The sequence below is a fragment of the Callorhinchus milii genome, unplaced genomic scaffold, assembly GCF_018977255.1.
Source record: "Callorhinchus milii isolate IMCB2004 unplaced genomic scaffold, IMCB_Cmil_1.0 Scaffold17, whole genome shotgun sequence".
Classification (NCBI taxonomy): domain Eukaryota; kingdom Metazoa; phylum Chordata; class Chondrichthyes; order Chimaeriformes; family Callorhinchidae; genus Callorhinchus; species Callorhinchus milii.
The window spans coordinates 6,191,541-6,216,899 of record NW_024704758.1 but is presented as its reverse complement, the minus strand read 5'-3'; the positions used below and the strand labels follow the sequence as shown (position 1 = coordinate 6,216,899).

Here is a 25,359-nt window from a genome sequence, read left to right as displayed (position 1 = left end):
TTCCTAGTGAGTCTGCCTGAGGGACAGAAGAATACATGATGGGGACCTGTGGCACACAGGACAGAGCTGAGCGCTTAACCTTAGACCAACGAGAGTACAACAACAACTTGCATTTATATAGCGCCCGGCAAACAGGGTAGCGTCCCAGAGAAACACGCGAGATACAGACGGGGCTTATCGTTTGTCACTTTCTTCCTTTCTTTCTCTCGAGATCCAGAGTCATTTTACTTTTTTGCCCCTCATCACAGAATCTGGCAGTGCCTTGCCATGAAAAGCACACAGACGGAGAGCCCCGATGGCTTGTTCTGCACCAGATGTTTGTCAATGCCTCCACTGGGCACATGGCAGAAACCAGGCTACATCAGGCAGTTTAAGCCCCTTTTGGGATAGCGCTCGTGTATTTGCATTGCCCTTTCTTGCAAGGGGAACTTGAACTTGGGATACTTTAAACAGTGCAGAATCTCTCTCCGAATCGGACTCTCTTACTTGCAGTTGTTTTATGCAGAATGCACGTTTCGCTGTCTCTCCCTTTTTTAATTTACTCCTCTCAGCTTCTCCAGAGATTGCAAACTCCTACTGAGGAAACTGGTAACCGGGTTCATGTTCTGGGTACTTACATAATAATAATAATAATCCTTCCATTTGATATAGCGCCTTATCATTCATTGAGACATCTCAAAGCGCTGCACAGTGAATTGACTGTGTATTATGTGGGCAAAACGTGGCAGCCAATTTCGCACAGCAGTGCCCCACAAACAGTGGTGGATTGATGACCACGTTATTATTTTTACATGTAAAACGTTTTTTTTAATGGTTATTAACTTCCTTAATCTGATACTCACCCCTTACGTGCACACAGTCCTCACTGGGAGTGTCAGCCTGCAGGCAGCAATGCCCTTCCTTCAGTACAAGTTTAAGCGAGTTTACATGGGGCAACGAACGAGCATTTACACTCTTTGGGCTCATGTTCTCTCGCTTCGAACAAAATGAGAAACAGGCGCAGGGCGCGACGAGGCATTCAGTAGTAACTCAGATTAAATTCCCATTTGAGCCTGAATAGTACACAATCTTATTGGGAAACATTACAGTGGATTAAATGGGATATGGCAGGACCTTAAGCTTTTGTTGCAAATACATACGTTAAGCTCTGTAATCCTAGTATTGAGTCGGAGAATGTTTACGTGCCCAGTGGACAGGCATGTCTGTAAAATAGCTGTGTAAAGTGGATGCAATGCTCTCGCGGAGATCGCCGAAGTTTGATGGCTGAGATGGCTTTTTTTTAAAATAAGAACACGGTTTTGGTTTTGTGGGAGGGGCAGAATGGTTGAACTTGGTGCGAACTGGCTGCCGGGTCTGCCTACAACACATTACATTTGTGTAGTGCCTTTCACGTCAGGAGGACGTCCTGAGGCGCCTACGAAAACACAGTTACTACACTTATCAACAATTCCCTGCAAAACGCTTTGGGACGTTTCAACGTTACAGGCGTGATATCAAATGCTGGGATTATTATTATTATTACTCCTATTGTTGTAACTTTGGAATTGATAAAGGGTTTGCTAGCCGCTTCACAAAGAATGTTTTCTAACTATCGTTCCGTGGAATCCTGCAGCCCATTCATTATGTGCAGTCGGCCCACAGTTAACATCAGCTGAACCTTGAAATGTGTTGCATCTTCTTAACTCCTGCCTCTGTTATTTACAGTAAACACACAATAAATTATTGATTGCTGCTTCAAGCATTTGGGTCTCCTTCTTCATAAGGTCGCGACTCCTATTCTCCCGTCTTTGGTGTCTGATTATAATAATAATAGTAATACTCCTTGCATTTGATATAGCGCTTTTCACCTCTTCTAGATGTCTCAAAGCGCTTCACAGAATATGCTGTAAAGTGAATTGACCGCATTGACGCCCACAACTTGCTATGTCTCTCCCCTCCCGCCCCCTCCCCCAGCTGTTTATACAAGACCTACATCAGTAGCCCTACTATGTGTGAGAATACACCCAAGACAGAGCATCTCTACCATCAACTTTGAATCCGACTCTTTGGGAGGTCTGCACTGAGTGCTTCTCCGCAGCGTTACGGGTAACCATCCACTGATCAGCAACGAGACAATCTATCTGCCCGTAACAAAGTGTTGAGCCTTCAAGCCCCTTCCTTCACCTGTACTCTAAGTAACCATGTGAGAGGTAACGCCCATGCCATGAGCTGTGAACCCCAGACGTACGAGGTTTTACCTTATTGTGATGCTACAAGGAAACAGCCTTCCATGTAAGATTCATTATGGCCAGAACAAGCCTGAGATTTCAGCTGGTCCTAACCCACAACGCAACAACAACAAGATTGCATTGATAGAGCGCTTTTCACGTCGGGAGGACGTCCCAAGGCGCTGGACAGTTGGGCCGGGACCTGAGCAGGGGGGAAATGGTCAGAGTGAGGGGAGGGAAGGGAGGGAGCGAGGAGGGGGTAGAGAATCGAGAGGGGAGCTGAAGGCACGGTTGAAGAGAAGACAAGACTGTTTTGTCTTGAAATTTAAGTACGCAAAGAATCTGGATTTGTTTTTTTTAATAAAATGATCTTAATTTGGAAGCCAATTCCTTTTAAGAGCAGAAAAAAAAAGCCGGAATTTCAGAGCATCGGCAGCCTAATATCTCTGTACAATTGAGCGGACATTTCAGCACCAACTCTTAGTAAGAAGCAATTCGCTTCCCTTCTCTTACCAACCTCCCTCACTGGCTGGCGTCGGCCCGAGTGTTGGAGGAGAGCACATGGAGGAAGACGGGCTAAAGAGGGGCCTCGATTCGTCTCCCGTCTACAAAACCGAAAGTCTACGGAGAGCGACTTGATCGGAAGGAGCTCGGGGAGCGCAAACAGTTAAAGCCTTTGTGGTGTTGTATATTTTAGACATAAGTGACAGGAGTGAGAACATTTGCATGTTGATTATTGCACTATGACAGCACTTCAGAATCAACAATGCGTGCTTTGTTAGGCTCTGAATGCCATTTGTTTTCTGAACCTGCGGGAGACTTTCAGTCTCGGCTTTGATCAGTAAGGCAGTGTCTCCGAGGGCCACTTGAGCCTTGCTGCTTTTATTTATCTCGGTGACATTAATAATGCTATTGAGACTCGAGCACGTGAAGTCGGATCGTCAATTTCACCCGCGCTGGTGGAAAAGGAACTTGTAAATGATGCGTCGGGATAAGAATACATTTCCTGAATAAGTTGCACATTGGCATCTTGGTATAAGGGTTAGGGAGGACAAGGAAGGTAGGGAATGTGGAGGTTGGCGGTGTGGGGGGGGCGAGGGGAGAGGAGTGGAAAGAGTTCTTTCAGGAAACTCAGGATACAATGCTGTGATTTGTAGATGCCAAATCACAGCATTGGTTCCAACTATTCCAAATGCTATAGACGCTGGCTGTCACTGCCAGGGGAACACAGAGAAACCAGCACCTTCCACAAGAGAGGATCAGATGAAGAAAGCCTCACAGTCCATTTGGTCTCCTCCTTCCAGAATACCTGCCCTCCTCATCCCTGTATTCCATTCACTCTGAAACCCACTGCAGGGCCTCGGTGCACCATTTCCATTCATTCATTGCAAACACCTCACAAGACCTTCTCCCTTCTGCTGTGTTTGACTCTCTTTCACCTTCCCAGTAGAGGGTAGTTTCACAGGCTTGGTCATGCCTTCACGTGGCCGTTATTCTCCTCTTATCTTGATGCTGAGCGTTGGTTGGCTTAGTCAACCACAGTGAGAAATGACAGACTTACCCAGAGCTCATCCTCCCGTGCACACATCCAGCAGGGAATGTGCTGGGGAACTGACCCCAGAGCAGGAGGAGGGAAAGAAGGAAGAGAAAGAGGGGGGGGTGGGAGGAGGAGGAGGAGGAGGAGGAGGAGGAGGAGGAGGAGGAGGAGGAGGAGGAGGAAAAGAAGAGTATATGCACAGAGATTATTCTAGTGAAAAAAATCACCGAACGGCCATGTCGGTGACAAGTCATCGCAGGTCAGGAATCAGTCAGCGACTGTGACAAGGCAACACCCATGGGCCTGACTGGGCAGTAACATCTGTGTTATGGAGATCAAGTCCACAGGGAATAAATGACCAAACTGTGCCCTATAAATAGAGGTAGAGCACTCAAAGCGCAACACAACAAAACTCTGCCCCACCCACTCTTGTGCCGCATTCGATGCTATGCAATGCATAGCCCCATCCACCCAAACAGAGGCCACAAGCACAGTGTGAGACTTCCCCAACCTGGCGAGTGTCAAACGTCGCAGGGAAGACTCAATCAGCTGAATGGCCTCTGCCCGTTCCTGTACACCTACCAATACAATGCCACACAGCAACACCGACGATTTGTGGCGACATTGTAACATTGACGATGGGAAATACATCAATAACTGTGCTCTGGTTGAAGTCCAGGCATTAAAATCTCCAGTCACCGGAAAAACGTACATCAAAGCGAATAGTAATTGAGGCGCAATTCCTTTTCCTGAGCAAATTTATAGACGTCAGCATTCACTGGGTCTCCTCTTGTCCTCTCCCCCAGCCCTCTCGTAATGTTGCAGTGATCTGACTTAAATTAAATTCAGAGATGATGTTGACTCCGAACCAGTCAACGTGTTTCAAGACGTTGGGAGGTGGGAGGGAGCGGGTGTGGGGGTGGCGAGGGAGAGGGAATTACTTTGTAGAATCTGACCAGAATAGTTTGGTTATCTACAGTGAGCTTGACTCCTCAAGCTGGGATATCTCAACAGCCAATATCCTCTCCGGCATGTACGTTTGACTGATTTCACAAGGCATTTCCCGCTGCAAATCAAACTACCCATATAATAAATACATATATTTGTATATAAAAAAAACTTACCATTGTAAATCAAACCTCGGGAATGAAATTGTTGCATTGCGTTTTGCTCAAGTGCTGTGGGACCCCCAGGTTTGGCTCACTGAGCGCATCCGATGCAGAAGGCAACAGCAGAAAAGTAAGAACAGGTTTTAAGCAGAGCACAGTTCCTCAGACGCTGTTGCTCTTAGAATTGCTGATACTGGAATCTGCTCTGTGGCAAATCATTTGCAAGAAGTGCAGCTGTGGAACGCACCATCTCTCTCCGCACCTCTCTCCCTCCCACCCCTTCACATTCCCTCAGCGTCTTGTTCCCCACCCTCCTCCACTCCCAATCCCCTCACCACTACCTTTACACACAGCCTGGGCCACAGCTGGCACGGATCACCTGGGAGGGCGTTTGAGACCATGGATACCGGACTCTTTGAGAAGCCATTTGATGATGTAATGGGAAGAATGCTGGGTGGGTATGCTGGGACAAAGTGATTAAAGGGACCAAAGGTCTATTTTCCTTCATCAACCTGGACAGGGTACGATCTCAGTGGGCATTACCATCCAACCAAATCAGGGTCCCGAAATTACTTGACGTCTTACCCTTCAGATCCAGAATTGTGGAAAACTCTTCAATTGGGTCTTAATTTAAAAGCCGATGTTTTCTTTCCACTTTTCTCAAAATAAAGCAACTTTCAAACTCAGGAGTGATTTGAAGAGCGTTCCAAGGTCTTAAATGTTCAGGGCCACGGACTTACAGCTAAGAATGAGAGAATTTTCGAGCTCCTCTGCTTTCTGAAAACAAACGAGCGTTTCTGCAACCACTGCTGGTTTCCTGTAAACCCTGAGATTTTCAATTAAGCAAAGGTACAAAGGGCAGGTGGGCAAATTACACAGAATCCAACAAAGCACTCTGAATACTCCTCAATAGAGGGATGATTGATTGAGCAAGTAAATAGTGGGGCGTGTGACGTGTCACAATGTACCTTCAAATCGTGTTCCATGGACAGACACGCACACACACACACACCACACACACCCCAAAATGGAACAGAATGGGTTCTGGGCTAGCGGCTGACCAGTGAGAGGGTGGGGATACGAGCATAGATTGTGGATGGTGTGAGTGGGGGGGCGAGAGGGAAGGGGAGGAGAAAAAGGCAAATCTGTACCAACAGATAGGCTGTCCTTCTTGCCACTGCGTGGTATTACTGCGGATCCGTGAGTTGCAGCCAAGACTAACAAACTGCAGAGGGTACATCAAGGGAAGGGTTTGGATTCTATAAAAAGTCATGGGGTCCCTGAGGAGAATACACAGCTGTCTGCTCCCAAGGCTTATTTGACTGAGGACACTTGCAAGCCTTATTCACTCCATATTTTAGCAAACTTTAGCAGCCTTTGAGAAACTTTCATCTCTTGTACGTTGTTTCAAGCTGCCCATCACCCCGCAGGCTCCGCGCTCTCCGAAGTCTATGCCGGCAACGCTTACGTTCTTTACTCTCTCATTTTGTGGCAAAGTTATCTGAGGATTTCTCAGGAATAGGCTGGGGAGCTTGTGCTTCCCAATCCGTACGACAGGATCACACAACGGAATGTTAAATCGGTGAATCAGTTTACAACAACAAAATTACATTTGTAAAGCGCCTTTCACGTCGGGAGGACGTCCCAAGGCGCTATTTACAGCATTAACATGTAGCATAAAGATTCTTGCACTTGATCTGGTCCCTTATCACGTCATCAAGACATTTCAAAGCACACACACAGATTTTACTGTGAAGTGCAGTGACTGTATATCTTGTAAGCAAACTCGGCAGCCAGTTTGCTCAGAGCAATGTCCCACCCATAAGCAGCTTGTGAAGTGAGTGACCAATTTTACCTGGAGGATTGTTGGCAAGGACATCTGGAGAAACTCCCTTCTCTTTTCAAAAAGGACCATGGAATCTTTAACATCCACTTTAACAGGCAGACAAGGCCTCAATTTAATATCTCATCTGAAGGATGGCACCTCTGACAATGCGGTGCTCACCCAATACTGCGCTAGAGTGTCAGCCTACACTGGGAGTTCAAAGTCTCCGCTTGGAGCTCGAACCCGCATCCTTCCGACTCGAAGGCAAGATTGCTACCCACTGAGCCAGGCTGTCACTGTGCGAAAAGGCAATGGATGCTCCAATTGGCAGAGAAGAAAATGTACTTACTGCTCTGTGCTGGGCACCAGCCATGTTTTCCCAGTCAGCGTCGGGTGGGAGGGTGCTACCTGGGGGGAGCAGCTCCTCGGAGTGAGGTTTGTTGAGTATTAAGGTGTGCAGGGACAGGTGTGAGGCTGGGTGATGCTCGCTCAGCTCTTCCCGATCTCTCTCCCGCACCAATCGCTCCTGGACCCCCGAATCCTCCCCATCGGTAGCAGAGGCGTATGGAGAGGTGGCTTGCTTAGAAGACATTCTGCTGTGTGGGGGAGCAAAGGGAAAACACGGTCATTGAATGGATTGAAGGTACATTGTAATCACTGGGTTAATGCTTTTTGCAATGCATTTCCTCCTCGTAGAGTTCAGAGCAGATACGCATTTATTAATAGACAAGACAGACTTACTCAGGAATGATAATCCTGCCCATTATTCCCCAAACATGTCCCGAGCATCGGAATGGCCATCAGGAAAACAACCCACAGGACATGAGAGGCTTAGTCACTTGAGGTCACTTTCACAAATCTCCCAGGGATGCCTCAGTGCCAAAGGAGCCTGGGAGTAGATGACTTGCTTGCTCCCCACACGGCTGACAGATGACTGCACTGCATTGGGATACCGAGGGCTGAGTGAGATTGTACAGCGAATCGCTAAGGCCACACAGATCAGGAAAGTCCCAGCTTCAATCGGTGCTGAGTCACTCATCTCAGCCGGGGCAGCAGTCAGGGTTAGCAGTCACTGGCCTGTGTCCATGAGTTGCGAAGTTGGGGGATGTCTCAAGTTGGGGGAGATCTTGAGTTGGGAGTCGGGAGATGGGGGGGGGGTAGGGGTTCAGGATCGAGTATTCAAAATGCTTCTCAGGATTTCACTGTGAAGTGTAGTGACTGTATTTGTAGGCATTTCAATACAATAAAAAATTTACATTTATGGAGTGTCTTTCAAATCCAGAGGACATCCCAAGGCGCTTAGAAGTTGGGAGGACATTTAATTCAGTCTTAAACGGTCAGATTGGGCAAGATTTGTGGGAAATTCAATTCAATCTTAATTTGGAGGCCATCTTATTGCAGATCTTCGAATCGACCGTCTCTCAGAATAGGATCAAACGGAAGAATTTTGTCGCAATCCTGCATTTTAAAACTGGTCAGGAATTTCTGGCCTCGGACCTGCTGGGTGGCTTTCGACGTGCTGATCAAGTTGAGAACAGTGTCAGGCGTGTATTGAGTTTCCAGTTCAGGGAAATCCCCAGTGTGGTCCCCAGAGAGCTGAAGAGAGGGTCATTTCCCTTTTAAAAAGCACAGAGATACAGCCAGCTGAAAAGATTTCCGAATCACATCATGGGCCTCTAAACCAGCTCTTGCTTTGTGTGGGTTTAAAAGGGTAAGTTATTTGCAACAGATAATGCCTCTTCTTTTTTTGCCAAAGTGCTTCACAGACTATATTGTAAAGTGGATTGACTGTGGGCGAAATGCGGCAGCCAATTGTTCACAGCAGTGTCCCAATAACAGTCATGGATTGAGTGGCAAATTATTCTGGGGAGGGAGGGGAGGTATTATTACCACCAGAAAAGCGATCCGCCAATCGACTAACAACGAGGTTCCTACTTACTGCTTGGTAAACTACCATAAAAGTTAAAAACATTAAAACTTTTTTTGTGTCTAAATCAATTGCTTCCCGAATAAGGCAGACTAAAAGCAACAACAACTTCAATTTATATTGGACCCTTCATGCGGGACAGGGTCTTGACGCATTAACAAGGGAACCTGACATCACCTGAACAGAACAGTGACCTCCCCCTCCCCTCGAATCCTCTCGAAACTTCAATATATTTTGGACCGTGAATTTTCAGGGGACAGTTATTAAACATCCGGGCTCATGATATCACGCGTGGGGCACGAGGTGAGGGGAGATGAGGTTTAATGCCCCAATGTGGAACAGGAATTCTAAACCAGAAGCCTAAAACTCTAACCAGTCTCAGTCTGTAGGACCCAATTTTAAAATCTCACAGAGTTGTGCAAAAATTCACTAGTAATTTGGATGCTTTTTTTTTTACAGAGGGAATCGGTTGGCGTGGGGGGGGAATCCACAATTCTGCCTAAAAGAAAGGGCAGAACTGCAGGCCGTGACGATGGGGAAATTAAGTACTCTGGCCTCTTACCAATTTACATCATAAATCTAGCATAGTACATACACACACACACACAAGCTTGGTTCAATTTTAGCTCCAATCTCAGTGGAGACAAGGTTGCACTTTCTTTATTCAACTTCGAGGTCAGAAGTCTCGACCCACTGTGGTATTTCACAATATGGTGAGACTTATCCTCATAACTCGAAACTGCTCCTAACCCCATACCCACCCCTATTCCCCCCACCCTCACACCATCACCACCATCCTCTTCCAAACCAACCACCGCCAACGGAATCTGCCGAAGCAGATGTTCCCAGAGGTGGAGCGCAGGGAGGGGATCTCAGTCAATGATAAAGGGGTTTCAGAGTACAAATATAGTACTGAAATGAACATGAGGAGCAAGTGAGCCAACACAATCTGCCGCTCATCTGGCCGAGGGTTAATTCACTACTGGAGAATGGAACTTATTACACTTCTCCATCTGACAACACTTTGCCTCTGGCAGCAATACTAGTCATCCCGAAATTAGTGAGGAACTTATAAAAGACAGGGTAAATTGTAGATCCCGCAGAACTCGCCAACTTTGTGGTGGAAGCCACTCCAAAGGGCCCGAGCGTGTGCGAGACAGCAGGCGACATACTGGATGAGCGGCCTCCCTGTGGCGGGGGGGAGGCGGGGTGGAGTGTGGTGGGGGGGGAAGAGGAGATGTGGAGAGAGGAGATGGGGGGTGGTGGGGGTGGGGGAGAATATTCACACAGCATCAAGGCTTCCAGTCAAACGGTTGAAAGAATGATTTAGTCTGGGACAGCCGTACACCGGTTCCAAAGAACAGTGGCTTTGTTGAATAGCCCACCCGTCACATCTCCTCTCCTGTGAAGACAAACCTAGTCTCTAATCAGTCCCTCTGCTGCAGATGATCCAGTTAAGGAATCAAACTCAGCATGTGTTGCCTGATGGTAAACTAGTTGCTCGGTGTAGTACGCTGCCTTTAAAGACCAGGGAAGGACCATGGTTCAGTGCTTGCTTGCACTGTGCTGTCCATTGCCTCAACCAGGACAATATCAGGTGCTAAATCTACAGATTTTTGTCGATAATAATAATAATCCTTGCATTTGATATCGCGCTTTATCACGTCGTTGAGACGTCTCAAAGCGCTTCACAGAATATATTGTAAAGTGGAGTGCCAATTCTCCTGGAGAGCCTGATTAGCATCAGCTCCCTGGGTCTGAACTGGCTCCAAAGTTTGGAATAAAATAAAGTGGTACTGATGGTCTGTCTGTCTAATCAAAGACACTTGGAGTAGCAAAGGTGTCCTCAACCTTATGAGCCGAAACACGAAGGCAGAGTGCTTCCTAGCAGGGAATCACCGAGTCTCAGAAACACTGTCTCTCTCCACCTCTCACTTCAACCCTGCCAGGTGCAGACGCACTCAGCGGGATTCGCTTCACGTGCTGGCATTGATTGAAGCACGATATCCCGTGTGCAGCGGGTCCCAGTTGGCCTCCGCTGGTAACTTGCTGAGCACCTCGACTAGCATGGCCTCTTACACAGCCTTCAGCTGGCTGCCCAGCATCACCACTCATCTGCCTAACAGAAGAACATCGAGCAGTTAACGGATGAAGAAGTCAAGAACAGCAACGAGCAAAGAGAGGGAGAACGAGGGAGAGAGGAAAAAGGGAAACTGGCGAGAAAGAGAGATTCTTCTCTGATTACTTTCTGCCGAGTAAATTTACTTCATACGGTATTCAGCAAAATGCACAAATCAGTTAACCTTAGGTAATCACACCAACGTTTTTCAAATTAGCAAAATCATTAGTCTCCTCGTATGGTTTCTTCAAGCAAATACACCCTGATTAAAGCAAGCGTGGAGCCGGGTGTAACTGTGAGGCAAGATTTACAAATCTGTCACATGTTTTCATGAATATTTCAGTGAAGGAAGTGCTTGAAATATCAGGTGCGAGATAAAATAATTAAGCTAATTCCAATTTAAACAGGAGTTCTTGTGAAGCACTTTGCCTTTCAAAGACGGTTTAACTGCTAATGCTGCACTTCGCACATTTCATGCAGGCAGCTCGGAGATTGTCTCTTTCAAGACAGGGGGAATTAATGGAAGGGTTGCTGAGAAATTAATGCCAGACTTAACTCATTTACCTCTGTGTTTGATTCCCGGAAAAAATTCCATTGTATTTTTTCTTTTTAAATCGCGAGTAATGAAAAGTGTGTCCCACGGGTCGCTGGGTGACTTCAGGTAGGAATTGGCAGGAAAATAGCAAATGGGGATGCTCTTCTCCCAACCCGCCCTCATGTGTACTGATAAAAAAATTTCTATTCACGTTACCAGAAAATTTTATATTCACTTGAAACTCCATCCTCCATCTCTCTCTCTCTCTCTCTCCCCCCACCCCCCTTGTCTTTCTCTCTCCTGTGTCTATTTTACAAAGTCAACAATCTCACAACTCCTTCTGAAGTCTCCTCTCTCGTTCAGCGTAACCTTTAAATGCATCTTCCTGCTCACCTGCTGTTCCCTGTATCCTCAGTATGCTAAAATCATGAATTATTCACTCTGTCCTGTTGTGATATTCTTTCTCCTTTCAGGCACCAGGAAGTATTTCTTTAACCAGAGGGTAATTCACGACTGGCACAGGTGACCAGGACACTGGACTTATTTAAGAAACAGCTTGATGCTGTGATGGGTGGGGTGGGTATTCTTGGAAGGACAACATCAAATAGGCCAAAGGGACTTCTTCATCCAAACCTCTCTGGTGACACCCTGCACACCCCACCCCCCACACACTCTTCACTTGCTCACACAGTGTTAATAAATCAGGCAAGGTTCCCACTCCCAAACGGTGGAAGTGAGTCGAGGGAGAGTCAGTTAACACTGCCTACAACGCTGTCTCGTAACATTGGGCAGATTGGTGCTTGGCACAAAAGTTACAGCCATTTGGACATAGTTGAGTGACCCTGCCTGCGGACGCTGGAAGTAAATTCTGAAAAAAACCAAATTCATTGGCTCAAAGAGTTTCACGACATGAAGATCATTAATCCATTGGTTTTAATCAGTCTAGCGTCACTGTTAAAGGGAGCAATGACTCCAGTGACGCTTTGTGTCATTCGTGTGCAGGGAACAGATAAAGTGAATGCTTTTCCTTCTAAGGCAGGTGCTCCCTTTAAAGAGACTTCTACTGTACTTGGCAATCTTTACCTAACCTCTGTACTTAATCAGTATCAGTGGTAGCAAATGCATTCCCCTTATAAGGCAGTCTGGTTTCAGGCCACTTGTTTGACCAGTCATAGCAATTACACGTAACATGATTCCAGTGTGCATGTGCCAAAACATAGTAAAACAAACAGAAGTCCTTTGTTTTAAATTGTGTCATTTGTCACTCCAATCGAGATAAAGATCGACACCAGTTTTTATTACAGTGATGTATTGACTGACAACGTCATTCTCCACTTATCCCAAGCACAGGGAGCTCATTTGGATGTCAGATTTAATGCTTTATAGAAACAGGCGCGTTTATGTAATTGACAAGTCGAGGGCGCCCATTCCTCCTTTGTAATATTTAGTACCAGAGATTCTCTGCGCCGATCTTACAGGAAACATGTGTGTATTTGGAAAGCTGCAAAGGACATTCAGTACTCAAAGGGATAATGTGCAGTCCTCCAAAGGATGTTAAACATCTAAAGCCCCAGCACTTCAACAGCCTCTAAAGCCTTGCATCTGTTTTCACAATGTTTAATCCCATTTAAAATGTCTAATGTGTAATCTTGGATTCTGCTGGGCCACAGCGAAGGTTGGTTTAAACACTCCGAGTTTACAAGTCCCTTTTTTGTAGCGAAACAACGTATACTCAAAGCGTACCTTTCAACATCGGAAGTTTATCTCAAAGCGTTTCACGAAAACAATGGGGATCGCTGCGGGATGGGAGTTCGAAGTTGTTGAGCAAAAGAGGGTACGTCTGTTTTTAAAGAGGGCTTTGAACGTAGTCAGAGGAGAGAGGGCAAGGGATTTTGTGAGAGGGTTCTCGGGAATGGAGTCATAGCGACTGAAGGCTCGGCCACTGATAGTGCAAAGCAGGAATGAACAGGAAACCAGAGTCGGAGAAACAGTGGGTGCAGGCAGGAGAATTCAGTACAAGAATCTCTAACCCAGCTCAGCAGCATGAAATAATGATCCTTGCATTTAATACAGTGCCCTTCATATCGGGAGAACGTCTCAAAGTGCTTCACAGGATTCTGTAAATTATAGTGACTGTATTTTTTAGGCAAACGCAGCAGCCAATTTGCGCACAGCAACGTCCCACAAACAGCCATGGAGTGAGCGGCCAATTTTTATCTGAGGAATTGTTGGTCAGAATACCGGAAGAAACTCCCTCCTCTTTTCAAATTGTACCATGGGATCTTTAACGTCCACCTGAACAGGTAGACGGGACCTCAGCTTGAAGTCTCATCTGAAGGATGGCACCTCTGTCAATGCAGCACCAACCCCCAGTGCTGCACTATAGCATCAGCCAAGATCTGAATTGCGATGCAAGGCTTGAATCCACCACCTTCTGTCTCAGAGGAGAGACTGAGACCAACTGAGTCGGCTTGGTATTTCACATGGTGGTTGCGGGGGGGGGGGGGGGGGAGTAAAGGGAAGGGAAAAAGATACATCAGGAAACACAGAAGTTAACGCTGGTTTATGTAGAATCTATTGGTTCCTTTTTAAGATTGAATCAAATTAAAGGCAGAATGACTGTCCATATCCTCTCTCAAGCTTTAAGTGAATACTACGTGTAAAGAGTTGTTTGTGGTAGTTTAGTTATTCTATTCAGAGCTGTATTCGGCTGTATTTGGTACAGATATTAGTAACACAAAGTACCCCCACCTCCCCCTCCCATACACATCTCAGCGTCCCCCTTCCAGCTAATTGTTCAAGCTTATTGCGAGAAAGATCTTAACCATAAAATATTAAAAGCTCTTAAACCTTGACGCACTGACGCCCAGCTGTGAAAACACACTTGCTGGGTTACAAAATGATCTTAGCTTAAAATTCGGGCTGTGAGGTGTTTTCATAAGGAAGAACGGTTCCCCCCCCCACCAACTACCCCCACCCCGCTCTCCTCCTTTCCCCTGTGTTCACACTCCGACAATAAAATTGTTTCCTGTAATCAAATGAAACTGAAAAGAAAAGTATTTACACAAGAATTAAGCTAAAATAAATCGAAGGAGAGGAGGCGGCCAGGCTTACGGTGCTTCACACTGAAAGTTATTGGTTCTGAAGTGTTTAGGCCACTCAGCTCACTTCTACGTTCCAATGGTTTGTAAAAAGCCTCAACAGCCGGCGCAAGGCACGAGCAACATGAGGTCCTCGTGTTAGAGACGAGAACCCTGCTTCCCTGTGGTTAGACTGCTCCACCTCACAAGGAAACAGCGGGGTCAATTTTGCGAGATTTCATAAAGGTAATTTCTTAATTAAGAAACTCTGTCAGCTCATACGACATACGGCATCTACGCTCGGAGAAGGAGTGGGGTGGGCTGGGCGGGGCTGGCACGTGCCGGTTGGGGTCTCCACTCGGACGTCAGGAAGAACGGCATGGGCATGCAGAGATCCAAGCAGTCTCAGTATGTGTTAAGGCTCCCGTTGAGGTTTTGGAGGGCTCCAACAACGGGCAGCAGCTTAGACTGAGACAACGGCCCTGGTCAGAGTTCAGGCTCAGAGCTGTGCGCATCTTACGCTCATCCCAACCTCACACAGCTCGAGGCTGGTCAGAAATTCATGCTGTGACCGGGGTATAGGATAGAAAATGCGTGAGATGCTACTGGGTGGTGGTGGGGTGGGGGGGGGGGGGGGTGGGGGGAGAGGGAGGAATAACCCTTCCAAAAACTCGGTGAAAAATTCAAAATTGCAAATATTTTGAAAATCCCAAATCCACTTGTTTTACCAAAAATAAATACATGAACTTGACCTTTTCTTTTTATGCCAGGAATCAAATCAAACCATGCGATTTTGGCTGCCCTGACCCAGAAACACTACAATCGTTTGCCAATCGAGCACCATCAGGCAAAGGCCAATGAGGACCCACCCTTTCCTTCTGAAAGGCCAGAGTGGAACCTGGTGCCAGCAGAACAGCTCAGCTGTAGATCAATCGACCGGCCTGCCTGCCACAAAACAGATGGCAATTCATTTTTGGTGTGTCGTTCCGTTTAAAATACATTAAAAGGTTCTGATGAAATCCGACATGCAGAAACCATCAATGTCTCTGATTTACCTCCTTCTCCCGCCCCAACCTCGCTCCCCATTGCTGTCTAACCACATAATTAATGGCCACACGTCAAAAAATTCACATTTTAGATCTTCCGAGACGAGTTCTGATTTCCCCTAATTGTGCCAAGACGGGGAACGATAAGAGCTTCTGAGCGAGTCAGGGAATCTTTGCAAACTGTATCTATAATTTGAGAGAACGCAAGTTCGGGGAAGTGGGAAGAAGGGAGAGAGAGAGAAAAGATCCATAGTTAGTAATAATACTACTACTAAAATAAAAATTAAAAACAATATAACAATAATTTAGTCACTCAATCCATGACTGTTTGTGGGACACTGCTATGTGCGTTGGCTTCCACCTTTCGCCCACAAAATACAGTCTCGATCAATGTGATAAAACACAATATCAAATGCAAGGATTAGTATTACTAATAAATAATAATATTAATGTTTGCATTTGCAATCTCCCACATTTATACCAACATTGTGTGTTGATGGAATGGGAGCTTGGGAGCCGAGGGTGAGAGTGGATGGAGCGGACTCCCTCTAAACGCAAAGAGACAAGCAGCAAGCTCTGAGCTGCTGAAGCTCTGTTGTGTTTTGCTCTCGACAGAAACCAAAAGGGGCAAAACCAAAAGAAAATGCCTGTTACAAACAGACCAAGCGGACGGACGGCATTGCCCAGATACTGCAGGAAGGGTTGGGATGCAGTTACAAAGCCTGGAAAGGTTATTTTGTTTTGAACCCACAAAAATGATAATTTTTTTTAATGACATGCATTTAAGTCGGGTGATTCTGATGCCGCAGCCTGCTCCGTGCCTGGAGCTCAGATGTGATGGAATGTTTTGACTTGTGAATTGTCCCTGCAGATAACATTACATTCAACAACTACTTGTGTATAATTAGTTAGCATTATGGTCTTACTGCTGTCTGTCTTTGCAGTGCCACACAGCGCCAAGTGTCTCTCCCTATCAGAACGGATATCCTATTTCTTCCTGGTTTGAGATGTGATTTTTTTCCCCCTGGCTTTGTCTTGTAAGTCACAGACCTTCCTTGATGATAACAGCAGCCAGGCCAGGCCGCACATCATGTCTCTGGTGCTTTCCTTGGCACTCTGTGATCCTGCCGTTGAGGAAACGTTCACTCAGATTCCTTCTGCTCATGCCGGCGCTTGTTTTATTTAATCATTTAGAGGTTGAAACACCTTGGAAACCATCAGCAGAAAAAGATGAACTTAATGTATATATAGAGAGAGTGTTTCTCCTTGTGACCTGGCTGTCAATCCCTCCCCCCCATTCATTTTTCATTCACATCATAATAATAATGTTAAAAAATACAGCCTAGATTGCGAGCTCAAAGTCCCGACTTGGGGCTTGAATCTACAACCAAAGTGGCTGAAACAGCCTGAGCCACAATCAACTGAAACAAAAACAGAAGTCGCTGGGAACACTCAGCAGGTCAGGCAGCATCTATGGAGAAAGAAAAGTGAGTCAACATTTCGGGTCCACGGCCCTCCGTCAGAACTGGGGCATGTTGGGAGGGAGAGGATTTTAAGGACTAACAGAGAGGTGGGAGGCAGGGCAAGGCAGAAAAAGGGGGAAATGGGATAGAGGACAGGAGACGATGGATGAAAGAGGTGTTAATGATGCAAACGAGGGAGGGTGGGGAGGGAGATTGCAACAAAGCAGGGGAAAATAGGTGTTGTTAATGCAAAACAAGTGGTGGGGGGAATTGCAACAAAACAGGCAGACCAGAGAGAGAAAAGATTATGTCCGGGAACCAGATGATGTGGTCAGAGAAGAGGGAGAGGGGGAAGGTGAGCTGTTATGGTCTGAAATTATTGAAATTTGAGCCAGGCTGACACGAAACCTGGACCAATTTGGGAAGTGGGGTTGGAAAAGTGAATCCTGTACAATACAAAATTATTGCTGAGGATTACTGAAAGCCTATTCAAAATTATTCCTAATTCAGAATTGCTTGCCAAGAAGATCTGAAGCTCTCTCCAGCACTTCAATTTCCAGGCTGTATCCTGCTTTTGACTGAAGGAGTGATTGTAACACTACAAGCGATTATTACGGCAAATAATAAAAAGAGAAACTGGATGAATCCCTCGATCCCTTTTCTTTCCTTCCAGGAAGCTGGTGGCTAGTGAATCATTCATTCTTTTTTATGGCAAAATAAAAACAGTCCAACATTTGAGGGGAATTCACAGGCCTCGAAAATGCAGGTATTTTATTGAACAAGAAAAGTAATTTACCAGCACAAACTACTGGGCATTGTGGATAGAGGTACAATGATCAGGATTTCACTGGGAAACCTCCCCTGGAGCCAGACTCCAGCTCAGAGAGCAGACGGCATCTATCAGACATGCTGACAATTCCCTATTCAAAACCTTTTGAAATAATGTGGAGCACACTGTATCTCCTCTAAATATACCCCACCTGGTCTAAACACCCACGCCCCCCAGTCTAAATATATCCCACATGATCTAAACTCCCCCCCCCCGGTCTAAATATACCCTGTCTGGTTTAAACCCCAACCCCCCCTTGTCTAAGCCAGAACATGATGAAAAAGTATGGCTGAGGGTCTCGGTGGTCTGAGGGGAGAGGTAGTGGCCGAGGTGGGCAATTTTGCGGAGGTGGGGAAGTCAGAACGGCATGGTCAGAAATATCTGCCATTTGGAGCGGGGTGGGGGGATTACACACCCAGTCTGTAGAAGCCAAAGAGCTGAGCATTAACCTGCTATTCCCCCTTCTCCCCAATCCCCAGTCACCCCAGAGGGGAAAGCACGTGGCTCTAACCCCAACCTCAGCCTTGTATAAGTGGTCTCTATGGCATAAGTAAATTTATATTGTTCGTAAACCTTTCCCCTCTCCCTTCCCCCACCACCCCCAGTCTCCAGCTCCCTGCCTGGGTTTCACGCAGCTTTTGACATTTCAAACACTCAACAGCTCCTGTGCTTATTGTAATGTTAAACAGACGTTTTGCTTCCTAAGGTAGTGTGGAAATCCTGTCCTTTAATAGAGCAACATTGATTTCCTTCACCGATGCAACTTAAGTCTGTGACAAGACAGGGGACACATGGAAACAGTTACAATGAGTTGAGTTGACTTGTGATTGTTCTTGAAACTCGGGCTGCGGAGGGCAGCGACACGCAGCACACTGATTGATTAATACGTACATACAGTAAGAGCTTATAATCCTACTTGGGCCATTCATTATACGACAATTAGTCATGTCACAGGAACTGAGAGGCTCTTACCTCCCGGGCTGAGCTTGTAGCTGCTGAGCTTCACATTTCGAGCAGGGAATTGCTACTGCAGTCAGTCAGATTGCGACTGCAGGCTATGTTGGGGAAGGCAAGACGAGACTCGGCCGGTTCTCTTATATCAATGTAATGAGTGTCGCTTTTCTCCTCGTGGTAATGAATTACACGCAGCTTTACTGCCAAAGTAAAAGCATTGACGCCGCTCACATTGCCCACGGTGCCCTCCTCGGTTTCGTGCACTCTCCAAGCCTAAAGCGCATCAGGGGCAAAAGCCCGACCCTGAACGCGTGAAGAACGTTACTTCTGTTCATTACAGCGGTTTCAGAGTCCCGAGGCCCAGGATTACTCCACTCACTCTCAGCCTGTATGGCTCATTTCGGTTTAAAGTTTAGGATCACGGAGAACCGTGGAAAAAAATCTTCGTATCAGCCTTCGGGGGGGGGGGGAAAGAGACTGAAGAATAAACTAAACCATTAGTTCCTTCAGAGAGCCAGAACATGCACGATGCATTGACTTGACTGGCCCCCTTCTGTGCTGTAAATTTCCATGGTTCTAACTTTGCGCAGCGCAGAAAAATAACACGGTTAAGACTGAAGTGAAGAATTTAGGGCAATTTTACAGGGGATTTTTAAAAAAAAGAAACAGCCTCTGCATTCAGACTGAATTTAAGAACTTTCTACAATTTTAGGCGATTTGTTTAAAAGGTTTAATTCAATATAGTAATAATCCTTGCATTTGATATAGCGCCCTATCACGTCACTGAGACGTTTCAAAGAGCTTCACGGAATACACTGTAAAGTGACTCTATATTTTGTGGGTGAAACGCGGCAGCCAATTGCGCACAGCAGTGTCCCACAAACAGTCATGGATTGAGGAGTAATTTTTTTTGTTTAAGGAATTGTTACCCCCGGAAATCCATCCATCAATCAACAATACAGTCTTACACGCTGACATAACAGTAGGTGAGATATGGGCCTCGTTGCCCACCTCCTCACCTCCCCGAGCCAGCAAAGCAGCCTCTGCCTCTCAGCTGTGAACTGGTTAGAGCCTGGAGCCAAGACTTTTGAAGTGGTCAGTGAGTCACGGTTAACGTGATAACATTGCGGAGTGGGGGTACAGAGCTGGAGGAAGCGGGAGCAAGTTGAGATTTGTCTGTTTATCTGCGTGCCAGTGCGACGGGCAGCATTAAAAATAAATTAATCTCTTCTCCAGTCTTACCACCCCCCCCACCCTCCTCCACACACACACCACACCCGTCCGCCCGCCCCAATTCAGCAGTGATTGTCAGAGCAGCACTGGCTGAAGCTAAATTGCAGTTCACTTGCCAAGACCCCTGGAGACTGAGAAGGCACAGCATTACTCGCAGCCTTTTCGTAATAAAAAGTAAATAATTTTATGGCAAATCTCTGCCACCTGTTTTGCATTGTACAAAGTGAAACATTTCCCTGGCACCTTCCCAGTCAGGCTTCAGAGGATTTGAGTTGTGCTTCATTCAGCCAGTGGAAAGGCTGTCCGCTCCCTGTCAATCATACTTTATTAGTCAACTGTAACACTGCAGATGTCATGCTGACACATTTTATGTGGATGAGCTCTTCTTGGAGATAGAAAAATGGATGTAACGGACAATAAGAGGCAAGCACCATGTCAAATTTCTGTGGAAACCATGCATGGCTATTATTTTGGCTTCAGGACTGAAGTTCAGCAGCTATTCTCTAAACCACTTTCAGCGCTGCTCGGGACTTAAAACGATGTCTCTCTGCCGCCCATCCTCCAGCTAGTCACGCTTGCTCAGTATTGATACTCCAGCACTGAGAGCCCTCAGGTTAGTATCCGCTCAGCCTGCTCCAGTGCTGGGATCATCGTACCAGGAAGGGCATTGCTAAGGAGTCTCAGGTGGTTGAGGGGAGCAATAACTGGGAGCAGAACACTAGACCACATTGGATTAATAATGATCATGTATATTCCTGAGAGCTTACACCAGTACATGTATAATACAGTTCCTTCATTACACCAGTATGTGTCTAATACAGTTTGAGCAATGATTTTACGAAGATATATCTAATAGCATTCCTGCATTACTCCACCAATACAATTCTCCAACCCAGTACATTTCTAATACAGTTCTTGTATTCTCTACACAAATTATACAGTTCCTTCATAACCCCAGTACATGTCTAATATAGTTCCTGCATTCTGTAACCCAGTACACTTTCCTGTACTCTCCACACAAGTGCCCGTTCTGTACAGTTTCTTCACTACACCAGAGAATATCCAATAAAAGCAGTTGAAAAAAGATCTTCGGTGATTGCATTCTTTGATATGATTTTTTAAAAATATTTAATATTAAATATCCCATTAACATTTAACATTGCAATGGTTTGACTTGGTGTAATGGGGTACATTGCCATTAATAATTCACAAAAGTGTCACTCCTACTTGTATGAACGTTACAGGAGACAGCTGATATGTTTCCGGGGATGGCTTGCGAAGCGTGTGCATTAATATTTGACCCACTTGAAATATACAAATTAGATCACTCAAAAACAGATCATTCTGGACTGTAGAAACCAGTATCCACATGTCTCTGCAAAGATTGGCCCAGATATAGTTTACTAATACACACAAAATGAAATGTTCATCGAGTACTGTTTGGCTCCCTCCCTCCCCTCGTTCAAGACGTACCTCTTTGACCGCGCTTTCAGTCATCTTTCCCCACCCACCCTCCTCGGCTCCCACCCCCAGCTTGGGTGCCCAGCCAGCTTTGTCAAGCGCTTTGAGACGTCCTCTCGATGTGAAAGGCGCTGTATAATTGGAAATTATATTGTATTGTTTCAATTTACAATGAGTTTCCCCCCCACGCCTCTGCCCTATTCCTCAACCATAAATAATAACCTGTATTTTTGAACATCGGGGTGCTATATACATTTATTAATTAACTGGTATATTTTCATGTTAAAAAACTAAAAAGGTGAAAAGGCAAGAGTGGAATTTGCTTGAGTTTTTCCTTCTTATTACCTTTCCTGACTACTAGCTGTTTTTAAAAATAAACATTTTTGAATCGACCTGAAAAGCTGAAACAAAAGCTTCTTGAGGTTACGTGGGGGCAGGGGTGGGGAATGTATCTGTACCTGTCGTCTTTTATTTTCAATACCTGCAGAGTTTGCTTCAGTCTGACAGGCATCACCCTAATAATAACTCTTACATTTGATACAGCTCCTGTCACGTCGGGAATATGTTTTAAAACGCTTCATGGAATTTTACTGTAAAGCCTAGTGGCCGTGTATATTGTAGGCAAACTAAACACTGAATTTACACACAGCGGCATCCCAGAAACAGCCACCCGGTGAACAACTGATTTAATCTGGAGAATTGTTGGTCAGGAGAATGCAGAGATTCACACACACAGTGTGAACTTGCTAAATTTACAATAGTTCAACAACAGCAGCAACAACCATACAGAGAGCCTCTCACGTGGTTTAGCATTCATAACAGTGGCAGAGCCTTACACCGACCCAGGGGGAGGGGGGAGGTGATCAAGGCACGGTTGAAGAGGAAGATCTTAAGGCGTGATCTGAAAATGGGGACGGAGGGAGCGAGGCGGAGGAGTTGAGGGAGAGAGTTCCATTTTTGGCATGTAGTGGCCGAAAGCACGGGTTCACGGTCATGAACAACAACAACAACAACAAAATTACATTTGCATAGCGCCTTTCATGTCGGGAAGATGTCCTAAGGCGCTAAATGAAGGGCAATTTAAGGTGTAATGAGAAAACAGTAGGAAAGGTATTCTGGAGGAATGAGATCAAATGGACAGAAGAACCATCTACATCCAAACCTCTCTTGTGATCCTCCCTTCTTTGATGTATAATCAGACTTTGTTTCAATATTTTGTAAAGTCTTTCGTTCTTTGACTGGGAAGAGGAGGGTACTCATCTGTTTCCCTGTTCCCCATCCCCCCACCCCACACACACTGTATCACGCTTAACTCTGGCTTAAGTTTGCATTGCGTTTCTCTTTCCTTCATTAATTGCCCTTTGATGAATTCAGACAAAACCGAGAGAGAGAGAAAAACTAGAGGCAGGAAACTAAAGATTAATTTTGTCTGACTTCAGAAAATCTAATTTGCGGGTGTAGTATTAACCCTTCATGGCCCCGAATGATACGGAGTGGAAAATGGTCCTTTTGTTCCCAGACTGCCACGTAACGATTCATTTATTTTTTAAACGATCGGATCGGGGTGGGGGGGTGGGGGAGGCAATTAATAAAGCTGAAGTTCAGCTACCACGCCCCAACCCCTACATCTCCATCTTGCCCCCTCCCTATCTGACTATAAATCCAGCCCCAAAATCTACCTCTTCAATCGTACCTCCAGTCACCCCCACCCATACCCCCCCACCCCCCACCCACACACACTCAGTGACTGACTCCGTCTTTGTGAAGCGATCCAAGCCGTCACCCTGTTTTGAAAGGCGCTATATAAATCAAGTTGTTGTAAAATGATCCAAAATCAGCTTCATTCAGATTGACAGGCAGAACGGTACAACACTAAATCAAGGCTTTAATATCTAACCCGCTGCTCATTCCAATCAGGGCTTTGGGGCTGAGGACCGTTGGACCCACAGCATTGTAATGCCAACTCGCCTTTGCAGGCTGTGGAGGGAGAAATTCCAAATGGGTTCAAACATGCACTATTTCCTTAGTATTTCAGAGCACGTAATTCCACAGACCTTAAAATCGAGGACCACATTCTGAGGGTTTGTCAAATTCCGCCCACGCTGAAATACTACAAAAATCAGAGTGACGTGTAGACCCAGGTGGAATTTCGCCCCACATTTTGTCTTAACAATTTTTAAGAAAGAATTGCACAATATTACAGAAATGTTTTAAACTCAGTCACAGTTTGGAAGCCGCTTTTCCGCAGTTCGTAAAAAGGAAACCAGCTTCCGACATAAGATTGAATTTGAGAATGTCCCACAATACTGAGCAACCTTAGAAGGATTTACTGTATAGTGTAGTGACTGTGTATTTTGGAGGCAAGTATGTCTGGATTTTAAACAGCCCTATTGATTCCACCTCTACAGCTTTCTGAGGCAGAACGTTCCACACCTATACTGTCCTCTGTGCGAGGAAATGCTTTCTGCCCTCAACAGGCCAATACTCAAACTGGGCACTTTTGATCCGCAGCATCATAGCCTGAGGTCACAACGTGTATTGGCTTTGATAAAGAGCAATTGCCTCTCAAACTCCCATATCCACTTCAACGACTCTTGCACGTACTTATCGAGAACATATTTTTACCTGAAGATCGATAACACGAAAATAATTGTTCTCATCCCTCTCCCCCACCCGGCTACCATAACCCCCTTTACTCCTCTCCCCCTTGGGATGAAATATACACAGAAATCGTAAATTGTAATTATTTTAAAGATCATTGTTTTGTGTCCATCTGAGGGATCGCCAAGTAATTCTGTCTGCTGCGCGATCCAGCAGCCTTGTGAATCTATCAACAGCCTCTCATGAATCCATCAGTGGCCTTGTTAATTCAGCAGCCTATTTCTTCTCTTTTGGCAAACGTGGTCGAATAAAAATATTCACCCGCCGCAGAACGAAACAAATATACATGCAAGATGTCAACTTTTCCTACACCCTTGCTCTCAATGAGGTAATGTTGACTCACTGAGGTTGCACAAGCAGGAAGGAAAAGACTCAAACGGGTGTCAAACTGTGTTGCCAGTGACTCCCCAGGCTGTGATTTCGTGCAAGCCGACAGCTCGGCTGTTAGAACACGATTTGTTTCAGTTATTGAGGGCCATCGAGTCATCACCTTCCGTTGTGATAACGGGCAACTTCTCGGATCAACGCTGTGCGAAGTGGAGCGCTGGAGCGACAGCCCAGCCTTTTGTTTGCCCCGGTGAATGCTGAATAAGTTCCCATTAAACGGAGGTCAGGGAGACTCATGATTACAATCACACGATTAATGGGAGGAAACATTTACGGGTGAAGCGGGCACTGCAGTCACATGGGGGGGGGGGGGTGGGCGAACCCGTGCGTTTTTTTTACCACTGTCTTTCGCCTCCTTCTGTTGTATTTGTATCGGGTTTGCCCCATTCCCCCGCGCACGGCGAGAGGGATGGGGAGATGGGTCCCTGATTCCCCTCACACAGTCAACGGGATGATAATGGGTGCACCTGAGTGCCCTCAAATGCTCCATTGCTTTCCCATCCACCTGCAATTGACCATTTAGATAAAGTGTCCCTTACCATCATCTAATTTACTCTGTGCCCTTTTATAAGGAATAAAAACATTTGCAGCACTACCAATGGATTTCGGGTGTTTCTTTTTTACAAAAAAGAAAATAAGGCTCTGTATAAGCCTTATTTTGTTGTGAAAGGCACAACTATTAGTCTGTCCCACACAACCAGGTAATTCAACTGCCAACTTCTGATCAGTGCAGGATCTGAGGCTGCACATAAATAAGGCTGCACTTAGGGTACACGGGGCTTATTTATTCTTGTTTGTATCATACAGTTTGGACTGATACTTTCTCTTTCCTCCCAATGTTTCGCCCACAAAATATACAGTCAATTCACTTTGCAGTGTATCCTGTGAAGCGCTTTGAGACGTCTCGAAGACATGATAAGGCGTTATATCAAATGCAAGGATTATTATCATCATTATTAATGTAACACACAATTCCACCTCTCAAT

At 45.8% G+C, this 25,359-nt stretch overlaps 1 protein-coding gene across 4 annotated transcripts in view; it reads right to left on the bottom strand.

Annotated features, from left to right (window-relative positions):
• sox6 (SRY-box transcription factor 6) overlaps positions 1–25,359 on the bottom strand; it is a 280,677-nt gene that overhangs the window by 152,264 nt on the left and 103,054 nt on the right. For all 4 annotated transcript variants that reach the window (XM_042341433.1, XM_042341434.1, XM_007887524.2 and 1 more), the window contains one exon: positions 7,028–7,274. In XM_042341433.1, coding sequence (XP_042197367.1) covers positions 7,028–7,270 — 243 coding nt within the window. In that variant the 5' untranslated portion in view covers positions 7,271–7,274. The remainder of the gene's footprint in view (positions 1–7,027; positions 7,275–25,359) is intronic.